This window comes from Halichoerus grypus, chromosome 8 (genome assembly GCF_964656455.1).
Source record: "Halichoerus grypus chromosome 8, mHalGry1.hap1.1, whole genome shotgun sequence".
In the NCBI taxonomy this organism is placed as follows: domain Eukaryota; kingdom Metazoa; phylum Chordata; class Mammalia; order Carnivora; family Phocidae; genus Halichoerus; species Halichoerus grypus.
Genome location: NC_135719.1, coordinates 128,491,593 through 128,510,956, shown reverse-complemented (window position 1 = coordinate 128,510,956; position 19,364 = coordinate 128,491,593). Strand labels below are relative to the sequence as shown.

The following is a 19,364-nucleotide window of genomic DNA, read 5'->3' as shown; positions in this document are numbered from 1 at the left end:
GTGAGTCTAGCACCCAGACCATGGAGGAGCTCATAATCCTTCTGGAACATAAGGTGCTTTGCATATTTAGCCACCACACATGGCTGGGGACGATTGTAATCACCATTTCACACAAATGGAAACTGTGGTGTGGCAAGGTTAAATGGTTTGTCCAAGGGCACTGAGGGAGCTGGGTCTTAGAACTTGGAAGAGAAACCCTCCAGGATTGCTCTCCTCTGCTTGCTTTGACTAAAACAGCACAACCAATGTTTGAAGAACAGCTTGGTTTATCCCCCACTCGGTTTAAAGGCTGGAACTGGGGGCCAATTCTATTTTAGAAAAGTGTTTTTAGTGGAAATAAAAGTGAGCCTTTCTCCAGCTAATTGGAATCGTTCTAGAATGGCAAGGAAGTACAGGGAGAGGGAGAGAACCAGAGAAACAGACTGGTTGGTGAGAATCACAACCTGACCCTGCTCCCCCGTCATGTATGAAAATTCTCCCCTCCCCTACAGCCTAAAGGGTATTACTGTGTACCTGCCAGCCAAAACTGGTCATATTTTACTTTTTGGACTAGTCTCTGCAACTCAAACACATCACGCCTTTATATGTTAGCAAATGGAAATTCGACTGGGGCCCTCTTGACAGCTGAGCTGAGCTGAGCTGAGCTAAGTATGGATGGAGGATTATTAAAGAAAACATTAGCAATTGGATCCTTTGGCTTTGGTGGAAAAACAGAACAGTGATTCAAAAATGTCCAGTCCAGGGGTATTAAGAGGCCTGGGGGCTCTAAGACTTGTGTGATTTGGTAACATCACCACAGATAGAAGAGCATCTCCCAACCGGGTGGCTTCCTCAACATACTTAAGCATTACAATGGGTGTTTTGAATATTGTGAGTTCCCAGCGCCTGTGAACCTTCTCTGTTCACTTAGCAATACTAAGGAGTCGCCTTTTTATCAAACAGAAAACATATGCAAACACTTGTCCGTTCTTACGCTTTCATATTTACATTAGAAGGCATTAAATCAATCACATTGCAGAAGAAAATCTAATAAGCACTCTCTGGAAATTTGCATAATGTTTTCTGATTAATAAAGGATTAACCCTGTCTAACTGGGTTTAATGACAAAATCACAAGGAGAAAAACCAAGTGCAAATAGCAACCCGGAAAGAGGCATCAGCACAGACCTTGACTTTTATAGGAAATGCTTTTCTTCTTCACTGATGTGGGCTGGTGAGGTGTTACTATTATTACTGTTGTGACTGTTATTATTCATTGTGAGACTGGAAACAAGTTCACTTGGCTAAGGCTTTCTGAGAGCGTTGTCACCTCACGGAGTTGCCTGCTTAGAATCGGCAAGCGATGGGAGTTCTCAAGCACGAACAGAACCAGGAAGGGCTGCTCCAAAGTTGACTTTTTTATTTGGATCCTTCCACTTTCCAGGCCTCCCAGTCAACTGAAGAGCCTCCGAGGTAGAGATGGGGGCAATAAAGTAGGACCACCGCACCAAGGAACAGAGAAACAGAGGAATTCAGAAAGATTCCAGCTAATGCATTCTAAGGCTATAGGTTAACATAACAACAGAAAAAAAAAAAAAAAAAAAAAATGAAAGCAGAGGAGGGGCGTTAAATTAAAAGGACGAGAAAAAGGAAGACTTTTTTCTGGAAAGAATTAAAATCATGGCATCATGGCAATGGCTAACTTAACTAAAAAGAAAAACATATATTCAGAAAATGAGGAAAATCTAGCAAGCTGCAGAAACAAAAAACTGTCCCTAATTGAATTTGACAATAATACAAGATTCAAACGTAATTAAGAAAATGATAAAAGGGAAAGCAGAATAAAAGGAAAGTATTTATTACTTTTATTATCTACACAACTGAATTTTTTTCTGAAAAAAAAAAACAAGCATAAGTGGAGAACTGAAGTAGGAGGAGAAACATATTTTCATAATTTTTCCTTGTGAAACTGCAAAGACTGGGGAGAACATTAAGCTTCGACAAATCCAAAGCTGTATCTATACCCTTCTCCAGTTCGTCCAGCACCTGCTTCACTAACCTCCTCCCCCGCTACCCAAGAGGAGCCTCCGGGCACTCTTTCCCCTCCGCCATTACCTGCCGGAGGTTACGCGTGACTTTGACATCATGCCAGGCGTTGTCGTTGAATTTTCCATTCACTGGCTCCACGATGGCCTCAAAGGCCCCGGACCCCAGGTTAATGACCAAGGAGACCGCGCCATCCTTCAGAGCCAGGTTGACATAGTCAGCCGACTTGCCCGTGTGCAGGATGAGCCCGTTCCGCTGCCAGGTCTTAAAGGAGAGGGTGATTTCATCACTGCTGCTCTGGATCGGGTTCTGAGACAGGTCGTAGCACAGGTACTCGGAGCCTCGGAAAGTGGCCACATTCTCCTCTCGGGCTGCATGAAAAGGAAAGAGGCGAGCAGTCACCACCTGACTGGCATGAGTCAGGAGTACGCAAATACCAAAGAGAACATGGCCCCCCAGGGCAGTGCCCCTGCCAGGGAGCTGCTATCCGCATGAGCTCCCTCCAACGCTTCCACCAGACCTGTGTCTAAGTACTAGGGAAACCGCGAGAGACAGTAACTGCCGAGGAGCTATCTAACCTCACAAGGGTAGAAGACCAACGTGATGGCGTAGGAGAGCTTGCTGCCTTTCCTTCCCATTTTCCCAGAGAAAAACCTAGAGGGGAATTTTATGCAAAATGGTAGAGCAAGGTTTACATTGCTTTTGCTTCAATGATGGCTTTTAAATGCTTGTCCGAGAGCTCGTGTAGAATGGAAAATTAACTCTTCTCACAAAGGGTTCTTTAGTTCCAGGTACCTTTTATTGACCAATAACTAAAAATCAGTTACCCTGAAAGATCTGGCTCTAATTTCCATCCATCAATAACCCAGCTAACTTTGGTTTCCATGGTAGAGTCCTGAGCCCAGTGGAATGTGACAGGGTTATTAAATAGGAGGTTGGACCTGAGAAGGTGATCAAGCAGATGAGGGAAAGGGGACAGAATGGAATTTGGTGATACACTTTGACAAGACAGCAATAGCTCCCTTTCGATCCAAAGGGATCTCTGCTCTAGGGTCTCCCAATTTAGATGGCCCTGGTCGGACCATCCTATAGAACATCCAGGGTCAAGACAGCATTCCACTGGAGTGTATACTCTCCTTCAAGGCCACACCATGGGATCCTCTAATTCCCTACCCAAGGAGCCCCAGGCCTGTTTCCAGGGCTTCTGCAAGGCTCTGCCCTGGACTCATTTTCCAACAGCAAATCATGCCATCAGTGTGCATACCTCAAGGTCTGAGAACTAGCAATGGGGGACCATTTGCAGAGAGTTAGACAGAGCTTGGCCACGTGGGCGTCCACGTGCATTTATACCAGAGCCCTTGTGGATACAGTATGGAGCCAAAGGTGGAAAGAGGAAGGGGACAGGCCACAGGTTGACAACCAGAGGGGCTGGTTCTCCCTGCGCTAGCATATCCCAGGATAGAACTCTGAGGAATCCAACAATTCTAAGTGTGCACCTGGCTTACTAGGTAGTTTCAAAGGTGTATTTATCAAGGTAATGACATGTTTTATTTAATCATTTGTTGATGTAATTTATAATTTCAAAACCCACTTGTCCCCCTACCAGGCAGTCTGACTGAGAGTGGCCTACTGCATATCAGGGTTGGCCAAAAGCTAGCAAAAGCACCTCATCATGAAAGAAAATGGGCAACAATACAAGGTTGGATAGGCAGTTTCCCATTACAGAGGGGGGGTTACAAAATAAGGTTGGGCAAGTTCTATTTTCTCTTCTAGAACTACACTTCAGCCTTCGTAACCAAAGTCAATTCCACCTCAACTTAGAACCTTATCAACCATCACAGCCCTTGGTAAGTCACTTACATAAAATAAATATATTCTCATGATTACGTAAGAACTGTAGAGGAAGCACTCATCATATGGGAGTGATGACCACCCACTACAGTCTATATTAAACTAATTATAGAATCATGACAGCCTTAAAACATGAACCTCAACTTTGTACTCCAGAGAGTTAAAGAAGAGATCAGGCTTGTCCTGTGTATTTCAGAGGGTCTCAATGATGTATCTACCTGCATATCTCTGTTTGTGTGCACGCACATGCATGCACGCACACGCACACACACACGCACACACACTGGTATAAGCAAAAGGGACCTGTCCACCTATAAATGACCACAGTGTCTCAGTAAGCACTACTTGGCACATAACCCATGTCTGATGTTTTTACCAAAACAGCTAAAAAAATAAAATCATGGAGCAGCAATTTGATACCATCTATATGTTTGAAACAGATGTATCCAACCCCCTAGTGCCCTGTCTATTGTCATGATTTCTTCTCTCATTTCTGAAGAAATGACTGTGTTAAAATGCATTTGGATGAGCCTGTTTAGGAGACCAGGAGGTGAACCTGACCTAGAGTAAAGGATGGCAAATCAAATTCAGTTTTCACCAATAAACTCTTTTCCTATGGATACATATGCGCACAGAGCCAACTGCTATGCCTGTCCTTGGCGCCACATGTGGTATAATAATGGGTGTCTTCTATAAACATTTAAGTTAGACCTTATGTGCCCACCGAACTGAGAAAAATGAACAAGGAAATGAGTGCCTCTAAAAAGATGCTTAAATTAATCACTGAGTACCCTTCAAGGGGGAAAGGTTTGATACAGAACAGTAAGGTGCCAGGATGTTATTTGATGTGCTATATGGGGCTTAATATTCGTCATGTAATTGAACCAAGGAGTATGCAAAAATAATAAGTTTTAGAGCTTATAAGGGATTTTAGAGCTTACCTGATTTAATGACCCACTTTTTTTTAACAAGGAAGAAACTGACAACTAAGAGTAAGTGTTGCCCAAGACCACACAGTTGGTGTTACTCTGGACTTCTAGTGCCTATCTGGACTTTTCTCTAAATATCCTTTTACCCATCACTTTGGATGTAGCACGTTGTTCCTATTCTATTAAACAGCACGAATGATTCCACAGAGCCATGCATTAACTTACCAACCATCCCAAACCTTGGATAAATTGAGCCAGAAATGTATTTCCCCCCCTACCCTACGTAAATCACACTTACTCACCAAAATTAATGTTCCCCTTTCCCCCTGGATTCTGGGTGTGTTTAAAGCAATAGAACTTGTTTTATGTGGAGGCCAGAGAAGAAAAATGACATTATTGTAGAGAAGAGAATATCAATAAATAAACAAGAAATAAAACCAACCATGAGAAATCATCTATGTAAATCACATGCATATTTATGCTAATCTCCATGCAAATTCACCAACAAAGACTTTATGTAGCTGAGTGCATCCCTTTGCAAGTAATCTAAGGAAAATGCTGTAACCGTTCACAACCTTCCCAATCTCTTCATTCAATGATGAATTTTCCCGGTTTGCCTCTTCCCTGGGCTGGAGGAGGCTACCAAGAGCAGCATCACCCCAGATGCTGCTATCTCCTCCACATGTCAACACACGAGACACCTGAAAGCTACTCTCTGAGTCATATTCTAGATAAGCCAAATTGTAACATTTTTAATGCATGGGATACCTTCCTCCTGACTGTGGGGAGGAGAGGCATTGACAGTGCTTGACCTGGTCTTTAAAAGAGCAAATGAGGGGCATGGAAGAAAAAAGAGTGAGAACGTTGAAGAAAGTGTTCCTTTGCATAATCTCACAACTGATTTCTCCTAAGATCCCAATCTTTCTTAATTTCCTTCCAGTAGCCAAAGCTTAAGCACTGTCTTATCACCTTGAAAGCCATATTAAATTGACAATGAACATAAATAAAAGGCGCAAAACTAAATAGTGACAAACACATTTCTAAGCCTATTCAATTCTCCAAACTCTCCATTAGAAAAATGTAATATTGCCCCAAATTTGTTTTCTATATTTACTGTTTACACTGAGAAGGAGGTTGAAGAGACAATGCAGTCACCGTGTATGTATTCAAGCAAAATAGGTAGAGATAATGGATGCAGAGGATTATGTAACAGAGTACACAACAGCTTAGCATAAAGCTCCAACTTGGCAAGAGAGCACGCACTGACATGGCTAATGGACTGTTTAGATCCACTTAAATTATATCACCCCGAAGTTTACAATCAATTGCATAAGTATTAAAATAAAAATGTTAGTCTCACTGCATGGAAAGCAGAGCTCAACTGTATGACAACAAATCATTTCCCCATTATTTGTAAGTGTCCAATTGATTAAACACTAGATGCAATCTAGATATGTATAACCCAAGATTTTAAATCAGTTTGTGTAAGATATGTAAAGTACTGGATCTTTCAAAGGCTTGTTAATCCAAGGACTATATATAAATAGCATTAACAAGCATTTATTCAATTCTATTTTCCACTCTCTCCCCCCCAAAAAATCCAACTAGTGATTTATTTAATAATATCTCCATTTCTCTGAGAAATTGCAAAGCAGATTAAAATATTCAGTGTAATATGTTTTTACCATGCAATCTAAGAAGTGTGGAGAAATGCATATCACTGTTTAATTGGGCCTGTGGTTTCTGAGAGCTTGATGTCTCAGGCTTTGAGATCAAGAAATTCAGGCTTTATTCTGAAGGTTATGAGGAGCCACGGCACAATTTTACTGAAAGGATGGAGGGTCTGATTTGTATTTTTAAAAGATCACATAATCTTTTAAAAAGATTTAAAACTCAACTTATGTTGGGTTGAGAGTGGACTGAAAAGAAGAGTGAACTGAAGGCAGAAAGCCCCGTTAAAAGATGAGAACACTGGGGCACCTGAGTGGCTCAGCCAGTTAAGCATCCTACTCTTGATTTTATTTCAGGTCATGAGCTCAGGTTCATGAGATAGAGCCCCACATCAGGCTCCGTGCTCAGCGCTGAGTCTGCTTGTCCCTCTCCCTCTGCTCTTCCCCCTGCTTGTGCTCGCTCTCTCGCTCTCTCACTGTCAAATAAATTAATAAATAAAATCTAAAAAAAAAAAAAAAAAGGTTGAGAACACATTTGAACTACTTTTCTGGGGGAACTGATTCAACCTGGATGTTGATACCCTTCCCAAATAAGGTTTGCCTTTTGCTGGGCAGTAGTGGAAGCAAACGGTTCTTAGGAGAGACAACCCAGGAAACTGAGAGGCAGAGGTACTAGCAAACCAAAAACCATAGGAGGAAGCCAGAGTCTGCACACTTACAATCCAAATGCAGCCATGGAAAACCAAGGACCAGCGGTAAAAACTGAGGGACAATGCTAGAACTTTAGACATGAAAGGCCTCAAGGGAGACAATGTCAGGCATGGGTAAAGGATTCTAGGTCCATTTGCAAATACATGTGCACAGTTTCTTGAATGTCATATATCTCCAAATGCTTTCTTAGTCACATTTGTAGTCTCTCAACATCCCACGAGGTCACTTTGCTGGGATGATGCCAATGGAGGATCTGGAGGCATGTAGTTTAGATGGGTTATCCAAGACACTGAAAAGCATTCAGGCCAGTTCCAAAACCTTAGTACCTTGATTCCCATTGCATTGCTTTTGCTATGACGTCATACCACTACCTTGCCAGGATCTCAAACTCTCAAGAGGAAGAGGGGCCTAGGAGCCTCCATCTGTTCCTACAACTGCAAGAAGTTCAATGTGTCAAAAGGAGAAACCACTGACAATGACAGGAAGAATCCACTCAGGCAGCAGGAGCCCAAGCAGAGGAACGGAGAGTGGGGCTGGCTCTAGCCCCAAATTCTCCAGCAGCAGACTAGAGAAAGCCAAACTGAGAAGATCACACTCTTCACCTCCAACAAAGGACCTTGGAAATGGAATTTTTAGACACCACTTAGAAGAGCCGATTAAAATGCTAACCCCTCTGGAGTGGCTGTAACCAATGGCCCTGAGCAGAACACCTGCTGTGTTCCAGAAAGGGAGTGTGGAAGCCAGCTTCCTGAGGATGCACCTCAGAGACACCAGCAAAACTGCTCTTATCTCTGAATCCTTTGTCCTTCAACTGGCCTCCAAGCAGCAGTGTGGCGCCAATGCTGATAACCCCGTTGGTTACCCTGGCCTGGCCCACCCTGGAGCTCAGGAGGCACCAGAAGACAAGGGCTGCTGCCCTCCCTGCCAGACAAAGGGATGGCCTGTAGTCCTGGGGCCGGCCTGCTGATGCCTTTCCCCGGATGCACAGATGCAGCAGGGACGGACAGCACTGTCCGTCCTCCAGTGGGGCAGCCGCAGTGAGAAGCTTCAGGTTCTCCAACTGTAAACTGACACATCACCCACTTCTTCCGTCCACTCCTCCCCAGGCCAAAAAAAAAAAAAGTCCTGATGGTGATAAAAGCAGCCCTGAGCAGGGGGTACACAAAGCAGAAATGAACTCAGAGAAGCCCGCAATTCCACAATTGCTCTGCCCATTCCTAGGGACACTGCATATCCACTCAGTTCGGAAAGGTGCCTTGAGCTGACACAGCCATTGGGGTAATTTGCTGGCAAAGGAACAAGTTATAAGGCAAAAGTGAGTTTGTTTTTGCACAATCCCGTTCCCTTTCCATGCGACCTGCTAAGAATGCAACATCCAGAGTAAGAACTCCCACCTCTAAGGGATCTGTGGGTAGACCTCCAAGTTAGTGGTTGGGCTGTGAGATCACCATATTTGCAAAAATGAGGGAGAAGCAGAAATCCTTTTACTAGAGTGAATTCTATTATACATCACCTAACGGGACTTCCTGCTAGAATCAGAGGAGGAACACGCAGAGTAAGAAAGGCAAAAAACTATACAAGTAAGTGCCCTCCTGGTTCTTGCTGTCCCCTTTCCCTTATAATGTATTTTAGGGGCAAACAAAGCATTCAGATAGATCAAACTGCAGAGCCATCCCCCAAGGGGAAACGATGAATCCTTTACCTGCCACATCCCATCATACAGGTATTTCAAAAGCAGAGTGTACCAGCAGACAGCAAATTGTGTCGCCATGAGCAATCCTGCACTACAAAAGAAAACACATAGGAAATCTGACCTCCTGGAGCCATTTCCAACCCTTATCCTCAGACTCTCTGTAGGAAAGATGCAACAGAGAAATAAATGGACTTTTCCACGCTGCCTGGGTCACTCACTAGCCTGCAGATGCTTCTTGAAAGTGATGAGAAGGAAAATAGTAAATCAAGTTGTCACTTGGAAAATAAACAGCTAGCATCCTGGCGAGGGAAGCTGCCTCAGTCCACAAAAGAATGGCCTGGAAAATCACGCTTCGCTGAAATCACTAGAAAGCTAATGGCATCCTGAAGACAGGCATTTCTCTCGATTGCATTACAGTAAAAGTTGAATTTCCTGTTCATTCATTTAAGGAATAGGGATTTACAGGTGGCTACTATGTGCCACGTGATGTGCCCAGTGCTGAATGCACTTAAGCCGCACAGCAACCCTGTGAATATGAGTAATTAGCTGATACTTTACTGAAGAAGAGAAACTGTAAAGCTAAAACAACTCAAATGCCTGCTAAGTGCCAGGCCCTGACCTAGACTCATGCTAAACAGGGTACCCTCCTGTAGCCCAGAGTGTAGTGGGACTGTGGACTTAATGATTTGGAGGGTAATGATGAAGACTTTGAATTGGATAGACCTGGGTTGGACAGCCAGCTCTGGCACTTACCTAATTCTATGAAGCCTTAGCTCATTACTGAACCCTTAGTCTCTATCCCTGCGTTTCCTAATCTATAAAATGGGAATAACCAGAGTATATATTTCATAGAGTTGCTGTGAAACATCAATCAGATAAAGTCCATGACCCAGTTCCCAGACACAGACTTGTTAGCTGTTGGCGGCGGCGGCGGCGGCGGGGCTAAGAACACAAACAAGTAATTACAATTCAGCACAGTAAATGTTTCATAGTTGATATCGGCATGCAGAAGAAGGAATCAATGACCCTGAGTGTTAGGGAAGACTCCACACAGGAGGTCAAACTTAAGCTGTGTCTTGAAATATGAGTAAGAGTTCACCATACAAAAAAGGGATGAAATTCTAGTTAGAAGAAAGAGCATATTCACTGGTGTAGTCACTAGAAAAGTGCAGGGTGTTCATGGAATGGTGAGAAGTTCAATGCATAATGGGCAGAGTAATGGGCACATAAGCACAGGCTCAGGATGAGGCCAGAGCCTTATCTGCCATATCTTGAGGCACTGGGGATGGAGGAAAAACAGAGGAGAAGAAAACTGACACTTGGGAGTGGCACAATTATACCCACCTTGTATTGGAGGTTCCATGGGTGGACAAATTACTGAAGTGATAAAGAGGGATCCAGGAGACATTTCCAAGGTAGAATGGACATTGCTAAGAAACCATGGCCTGAGGTAGTTGTGTTGCATATGGCTGCCTACCCACTTAAAATAACTGATGTAAGTGCTGTACATTTTATTTTCACTTAACTACCTCATCCATAGGAGTCAAACTATAATTATGTTTCTTCCATTACAGGCTTCTCATTTTTTTTTGACAGGACTCATTTTAATTGTGGGTCAATCAAACATGCAGTGAACACAAACAGTACACTCTCTTGTAGAGGGAACTCCATTTCCCTGTCCCTACAACTCCACAAGAATATTTCCTCCCCATTCTCCAGGACAGAATGGTTTTGGAGTAACACTTGGGCCCTCTCTCCTTTACTCATTCACTTCCTCCAATGAGAAGTGGTTCATCTGCTTGGTGACAGAGTAAGGGTCTGACACCCATAGAGGTCCACGTTTCTTAATTAGGTGGTCACAATTCCCATGTGTCCCGTCTTTCTCTCTCCTGCAGATCCGTCTTTCCTCCAAGAACTGAGTTCTCCTCTAGGTTCTCCCATGCAGCAAACCTATCAGAGTAGAGTCTTCTCCTGCAGAAGAAGGCCTGTGGTTTTCTAGTTCTTCTCCCTAAGGCTAAGTGGTTGAGTTTAACTCAAGGGAAAAACCATAAGGAAGCCCAATTTGGCTGCAGATCAAAGCCACATTCTCTAAAACAACTCTACCAGCAAGAAAACTGGTGTCTGGATCCTTGACCTGACCACCAACTTGACTCTTGCGTCTGTTCCTTGATGGATTCAGACTTTTATGGTTGTCACCTCAGACAACCAGTCCTTGGATTGCTTTCACTCTGGGAAGATAACAGACACATTTGGAAGAACATGAGGTCAATGACAAGTAAATATATCAATTATAGCAATGACTTTAAAGCCAGCTCTATGCCACAGTGTTTACTAAGATACATTTCTTAAAGTTACATGGAGGATACAGGTGATTATAATGGAGAAGAATTTAACCCTGGTTGCTCTCCTGGAGATAAGTGTTAGATTGAGATTTGAAGTATTGGGATAAAAAAAAAAATTACAGAAAATACACACACACTCACAAATCTACATACCCCCTTCGACCAGTCCAAAAAGAATAATCTAAATGTTTATGTTTTCTTTTCAACCTGCTTCTTTTTCAAAGTTACACAGTAACTAAGGCAATTGTACTAGAGTACCAAATGTCTCTTTGTAAGACTATAGTCCATGGACTTGATGAGGACAAAAAAAAAAAAAATTAGTAGGGATAGAGGTGCCTGGGTGGCTCAGTACATTAAGCATCTGCCTTCAGCTCTGGTCATGATCCCAGGGTCCTGGGATCAAGCCCCGCATCAGGCTCCCTGCTCAGCGGGGAGTCTGCCTCTCCCTCTCCATCTGCCTCTCCCCCGACTTATGCTCACTCTCTCCCCCCACTTATGCTCTCTCTCGCTCTCTCTCTCTCTCAAATAAATAAAATCTTTAAAAAAAAATTAGTAAGGACAAAAGCTGGAGAAGAGAGGATGAAAGACTGTAGTTCTGATACAAACAGAATTCATAACAATGAGAAATATCCACTGTGATTCTAGAGCAGGAAGCAGATCATCTGAAATGATTTTTCTTTTTACACTGGCACATATACTGACCCTAACTGTTACCTAAATTAGATACTCACTGTATCCACACATATTGTTCAGAAAGGAATATAAAAGTCATGAAAGGTTCAAAGAATTTGGGAAAACTCACACAGATATTAAGATATTTAGAAGCTGAGCACCTGGGTGGCTCAGTTAAGTGTCTGACTCTTGATTTTGTCTCAGGTCATGATCTCAGGGTCGTGAGATCAAGCCCCATGTCAGGCTCCATGCTCAGCAGGGAGTCTGCTGAAGATTCTCTTTCTCCCTCTCCTCTGCACCCCCCTCCTGCTCTCAGGCTCTAAAAAAAAAAAAAAAAAAGATATTTAGAAGCAATCAATAAGGGTTTTAAAACCCATATGGACTTTTAAAATATTTATTTCTGCCAAATCTCTTTCACCCAAGATGAAAACAAGAATCCTCCATAACCAATCATCTTGCTGGCATCAGAAGATGCTCTAACTGACCTCTGGCCTCAGTAAGTCTGTATCTAAATCATCATGTTGGTGAAACTATCCACCTTTAAGTATCCAGAGAAAATAAGACAATTTTGTATTATGTGAAACCTCCTACAGATATTTCAGGAGCTCAGATGGTTCCTGTTTCTAGAATAGGAAAGGTGATCTAGAGACTGCCAAGCTTCATCTGGGTGATAAACAGGGAAGTATAAGGTGTTAAAGATTTTTATCTAATATTTCCTTCACTCTGCCCAGAATATATATAGAGGATGGCCAATAAACTTTGCCTCCACTAATTCGCGCGCACACACACACACACACACACGCACACACACACACAATGATCACTAACCATTACATATCACAGCTCTGTACATCTGTAACAAGAAAGGAAAAACACAGAAGCAATCTACACATCCATTTCCAGTAGTGTTTACTTCTGGAGAGAGAGAGAGAAGAAATGGAACCAGAGATGCACTCAAATAAGACTAAGCCTTTATAAAAAGGGTATAAAGCAAAAATGGCAAAACATTAAGATTTCTTCAAGCTGTGGAATAGCTAAACCAATGTTTATAATATCCTCTACTACAGGGACTATATGCTTGAAATATTTCATGCTTTTTATTACAAGAAGTGAAATCTCTGCAGATGATTCTGATGAAATACCTAATGGCCTAATAAATCCTGAATGATTCTTTGTTTATTTTACATGTTGATGTCAACTCTTCAGTCATCTCTTGTGAGCACCCATTTTTCATGTTTTCCAAATCTCCCACATACTCCTGAACATGTTAAATAAAGACAGGTGGAACTGAATTGAAATGCAGTTGAAATGATCACAGTGACTTGAACGTTACCAGCTCTTCCTCCTGCCCCCTCACCGCCTTCCCCATTCCTGGAGACCCACTGCTCAGAGGGTTCAGTCTGGCTTCCTCAGGACAAAGGGAGGAAATGCTCATGGGAGCCAAGGAACAGAGAACACCTGAATTTGCTACTGAGGGAGCTCTCAACATCAAGTGCTGAGAGGTGACCCAGGGGAGTCCAGGGTATGTCACAAGTGTATCTACGCAAGCCTTCCAACCCTTTTTCCCCCCACAGCAGAATACAACCATCCTAGTTCTTTAAGAAAATCCCCACTGAGAAACCTGAATCTGTGCCCATGCCTTTGGCCTCCCCTTGCAGCTGTCAGCCCGGTTCCTCCTTTGTTAGCACTGTGGCTCTAGCCTACAAGTCTAGACAGAGGGGCTTGTTAAAAGGCCTTGGAGTCAATGCCTGGACAAGATCAATAAGGCTTTTTATGACACAATGAAAACTTTCTATTTTGTTAAATGCGGCTAATCTACCATTTCTGCAGTACTTCTTAAAGCTCTCAGTGCTGAGCACTACAGGCCAGGTGATTAAAACCCTGTTCAGAGACACAAACTGGGGAACTTTGCCAATGCACACATACAAATCCTAGAAACCTGTGCCATGTCTTCTTATTTATAGCTAGGCATGCATCTCCTTTTCCTCCCAAGAAAATGACCATGTCAAAGGAGGAGATGGGGGCGGATACTGATAAAAATTAAAACTTCCCCATTCCAGGGCTCCCAGGAAGAGAGGGACTATGCCCCGGGTCTAAAGTAATTAAAATGAAAGAATCTGAACCCAGGGGTGGATGAAGATGGGATATGTTGAAACGGGGGTGGGGGGGAGGGTAAGTTCTCTAAAATGTAGGCAGACTTAAAAATCAAGTGACCTGATTTAAGAAGCCTAGTGACTGCAAATTCAATTCTAGTACCAAGAGTATGCATAAAGCTATAAGAAAATGTTCACTTCACTATCATCATTTCTTCATCTCAGACATCTAGAGTCTTTTTTAGAGGTAGAAGATTTTTTTTGCCATAGTATAAAAAGGGCAGGAAATTAACATTTATTAAACCTATATTATGTTCCAGGCTTTTATAGAAAGAGAGGCCCAATAATATACTATTTATACAGGGTTTGACAAAAATTAACCAAGACCTGTTTTGATGATTTAAGATACAAGAGTTTAAAACACTTACCATAAGAACCAATGTATTATTAATAGAGATAACATATCTGTGCTCATGTGTCACCTGAAAGAGGAGCTTTTCCACTGGGATAACTTGGTATATTTCTTTTTCAACTCTCACAAAAGTCCTGTGAAATAAAGTTTGACCAGCCCCACATTACAGATGATAAAACAGAGGTTCACAAGGGGTGAAATAACTATATGCTACCACAGCTAATAAGAAGCAGATCCAAAATACAAACTAAGGTCAACTTCCAAACACTATATGCTGTCCACCAGGTCATGCTGCCTCCTATTGAGGGCTGGGTATCTTTGCAAAGACCTCTGTCAATAGTATTCCTGTGGGAGATAGGCTATTCATTTCTTTAAAAAACACACACACATTTGCATAGCATGCATGTCACATTTTTCAAACCACTTCCATGTACGTGATCTAATTTTGTAAAGTACCCTCCTACAGCTTCTATAGGAACCTCTATCTGCCCAACGAAGCTAGGTTTTCAGCAAACATGGAGATGTACTAAGCACACACTTTGGGTTATGAATACAGATCATAAGAACACTAAGAAACATTGTAGGAATTCTATACATTTGCAACACTGGAAATATATAAATGCTAAAACAAAAACCACTGAATTATGAGAGCATAAATAAGGAAATCCACTTTTGATGCACTGAATCTAAAATGGAAACCCTCCTTCTGAGTCAGAATGATTCACAAACCATTTACAGATGCTGCATCACCCCCAACAAGCTCACTGAAGCTCCAGGGCCAGACAGCTGGACTCCAGGTTAAGACAGCAGAGGCTATAGTCAGAAATATGTTCAGGGCTTGCAGAAGAGAAAAATGTTAGCTGACTTATGATCAAAAAGAACACAAAAAACTGAGATTATAAGACTCTGAAATAGACACTCAAGTAGTTTTATAGCTTGAATAGCCATTTTTACAATGGATATTTACAGCTCTGATGTCAATAAAACCAAAATCCTAAACTTCTCCAGCAATACTAGTTAAGATTTATCAGTGATAATTTTTTAACCATGGGTTATGATAAAATAATGAATGATCTGGATATCCCAACTATGGTATGAAGATACTGCATAGAAGATCCCAGACTTACAGAAGTTAGGATGTATGTACCTAACACCAGCTGGTCAAGGTTTCTGACCACACTCTGTAAGTGAATGAATCAAAACAAAGTAAGTAAGGAGACTTAGGGTACACTATAACACTGTCTAAGACTTAAAAATACAAAGAAGACTGGTAGCTCATTCCTGCCAGATGTGGTAAAATCCCCATGTAGATATCAGCAAAGATGCATTTCAATATGGCGGCATTTAAGTCTAAGAATAAGTTGGCTGAATCTCATTCTCTGATTTAAAGGACCAGAAACTGTCCTATCTCTTTTCAGGAGTCACCATATCATGGGAGATTAACTATACCAACTAATGAATATGTGACTGAGACAGATATCAAAATGCCATTACCATAATTCACAATGAAAAGTTACCATCAAAAAATCCTACAGTCCACAGACTTGGATCCAAACATTGGTTACCAAACAATGGTCTCAGGTAAAGTTTTCACCAATCATGGTACAATCAGGAAAATACGGACACTGTAGTACATTTTTTTTAATAAAAACTAAATATATGCACTATTCATTCATGCAACAAATATTTATGTAGGACCTACTCTATGCTGTGCTAGGCACTGAGAACACAGAACTTTCATTCTACTTCTTTCTACTTTTTTTGGTTTTGGAATTTCCTGTCTTTTATAAAATGATGGTGATGACAGATGAAATTTGTTAATGTCATTAACTGGCAAAATAAAAAGTAGTCAACACTATTTTGCTCCTTCCCTTTTCTATAAAATTTTACTTGTCAACAAAATCCAAAAGTTTGAAGAACCACTGAACCAGAGAATCTTTTCTTTGTGTGTTCTCAGTCAGGTGTTCACCAAAACATGGCGCTCTCTGAAAAAGGCGTTTACCAGATGCTTCAAATAGAATAACCAACCGTCCCAATATTCCTGGGGCCGAGAAGTTTCCCAGGACATGGGACTTCCTGTGGTAAAACGGGAACAACCCTTGGAAAACCAGAATGGTTTTCTCTACATGGGTCACATGTCAGAAGGTCAAAAAAAATTAAGCAGATCAAATAAAAAGATCATTGACAAAGAAAGGGGCTTGAATTAATTGGATGCTTTTGTTGTGAATTTCTGACCATTTCAAACTTGACATTCTGGTTTTTAAAGAACAAATAATCACATTGACAATATAAGTAGTATTCATTGCTATGGCTTATTACTCTTTATGAACTTTAAAGTCGGTCTAAGAATAACCTAACCCCCCTTTGGGGATTCAGAAGGCTCTTCAAGATTTCATGCTACCTCAGAGTCATCTAGCTCGTCATCAATTATCACTGTATAACACCACGAATAAACAGCTTTTGCTTTCCAATTGTTTGAATTTGGGATTACAAGTGTCCTCTGTATTATAAGTAACTAATAAGGCTGTATGGAATGATTTATGCAAAGAGTGGTGTTCCTTGAAAATTGTTAGGATAACTTTCAGGAATGGGCAAAAACTTGAAAAAGCTTCAGAATCGCAGCCTCTGGTGCACATACCTTTGACATAATAAGGTCTGTCATCTTTGAGTGCTACTCATTCTTTTTTTCCCCTCCCTGCTACCCACTATACACACCCCAACCACCTAAGACTACCCACCTGCTGGGGCCTTTGAAGCACCACTTTACAGAAGGGCAACAGTGCCCTGCTGCCCTCAACTGAAGGAGAAAGGTAAGAAAACATCATAGAAGAAAGGAGAAGGAGAGAAGCTAATACTTACTGTTCCTCCACTATATGCCTAGCACAGAGACAGGCCCTTTACAAATATACTGTGTTTTCCATCCTACGATGACCTTATGGAGTAGACATTATCACCACCATTGATGCCCACAGTCCCTGAGATGGGGGTGATGGTAATGCCACCAGCTACCATTTTTGAAGCTTACTGTTTGTTGGGGGCTTTAGTTCTGGTTTAGTATTATGCAGATAATATTTCATATAATCTTCAGGACAACCTACTTAGGTACCATTACCTGCAGTTTTCAAAGAAGGAAGTTGAGCTTCAGGAGTTCAAGCCTACCCAGTTAGAATATTGATAATTGACAATGAGGGAATTTAGAACAAGGCTAGAGTTGGGTCTAACTTCAGTCTCATCGCTCCTCCCAAAGCAGTAAGATTAGGTTTTGTATAAAAGGCCCTGCCTTGGGATCAGGAGCTGAGCAACCACTGTGTGATCTTCCAGGTGTTCTGTGGTGGCTGGTCTGGACAGGAACCCTCTTCAGTGACTCTCTCAAGCTGGCTACACTCTAGTCATTATCCTTTTGGTTCCCTTTTCGATGGCAAGACAGTAGAACTACCAGTATCCCCTGATGAAACACCCTCCATGGCCAACAATATCTACCCAAACTTGTCCTTCTATGCAACCATTACTGTGCTTAGCACCTGTGAGAGCAAAGAAACACAGCTGACTTACCTTGCATTGTTTGAAGCCTTTAAGTTACTCACTCATTCATTCATTTATTCATTCATTTAGCAAACATGTATTGAGAGCACTCATCATGTAATAGGTTGACAGTGAAAACAGAAGAGTTCCATCAGATTTTAGCATGTCACATTTCTAAAGTACACTAAGGTAAAGAGTATCCTTAAACCAGCTCATTATGAAGTGTGAACAGGCTTTGATAACACAAAAAGGATTATGCAACTCGACGGTATTATTATCCTCTAATTTTTTTCTTTTCTTTTTCCCATTCCCGAAGACGTCCACCATTTCTCTTAAAGCTCTGCAGTATTACATCATGAATTTCCTGACAGACAGGCAATATGGATGAGTTTGAAGAACTTTGACTTTGGGTTTACCTCAAAGCACTTAGGGAAAAAAAAGGAATTAACTGGTTTTCACATCTGTGTCCAAGGAGAGATATATGCTCCTCACTTCTATTTTTCAAGTAGAGAAAGGTAAAACCCAGCTAGTGATGGAAGGTACTTTTAAAATCATATTTTCTACTTCTTTTTACAAGCCTCACATCGTTTTTCTAAAGGAGTGATCAACAGAGCCAAGACCAGAACCCAGGTTTTCTGATTTTTATATAAGTGAGTTAGTTGCAAAATAACCATGGGGCAGACACAGAAATCCAATAACTTCAGGACAACTTCAGAAGTGTGGCCTCCAGGATGCTGGATGCCTAATTCCCAGGTGAGAGTCCATTCCCCAAGGCCTGCATGTGTGTCTCATCCAGATGCACATTTACAGCCATGTCCCAGGGTCGCCGGAGCTGGCACTGGACAGCATCCACCCCTGGAGAAGGGCTCTGGGTAAGAAGTGTGCTGCTCAGTGCTCGCACGGCTAAGCCACTCACTTGAGATGGGTTGCCTTTTCTACTCTTTGAGCTGCTTTTTCTCTTCCCCCTGAAGCAGTGGAGACTGACTTCAGGGAGGGAACGCTGCTTAATGACTCCAGTGCAATCTCCTGAAGGCTCTATCAGCAGTGTACAGCCCTCCTCTGACAGCTGACCTTTCTCACTGTGCTCAAGTCAAGGGAAAAACAAAAGCACCAAAACAATTAAAAGCAGTAAAAGGGGAGGGAGGAGGGAAAAAGAAACACGGGCCTCATGCAGAGCAGCAACACAGAAATTTTTAAAAAGAAAAGAGAAAGGAAAAAGGAGGAGAAACAAAAGACAAACCAAGACAGTGAAGAGGGACAAGCATAAGAAGATGGGATTCTCCCAGTCCTCTTTATTCCTCTGCCTGATGGCTGCAGAAGGCACGGGAAGGCTGTTAATATATCTGAGAACCACGTCGGGGAGGGAAAATAAGAGGACAAGAAAAAGAGAAGCTACAGCATGCAGTAGGGTCTGATCTATAAAATGTCTCTCCACTCTCCATGAG

General features: G+C 42.0%; 1 protein-coding gene across 23 annotated transcripts in view; it reads right to left on the bottom strand.

Annotated features, from left to right (window-relative positions):
• The window catches only part of NRXN3 (neurexin 3), a 1,523,557-nt gene that overhangs the window by 1,084,246 nt on the left and 419,947 nt on the right, over positions 1-19,364 (bottom strand). For all 23 annotated transcript variants that reach the window (XR_013440795.1, XR_013440796.1, XM_078054031.1 and 20 more), the window contains one exon: positions 2,094-2,395. Coding sequence is in view for 21 of the 23 variants with exons in the window: in XM_078054031.1 (XP_077910157.1) it covers positions 2,094-2,395 (302 nt within the window). In the remaining 2 variants the exon portion in view is untranslated. The remainder of the gene's footprint in view (positions 1-2,093; positions 2,396-19,364) is intronic.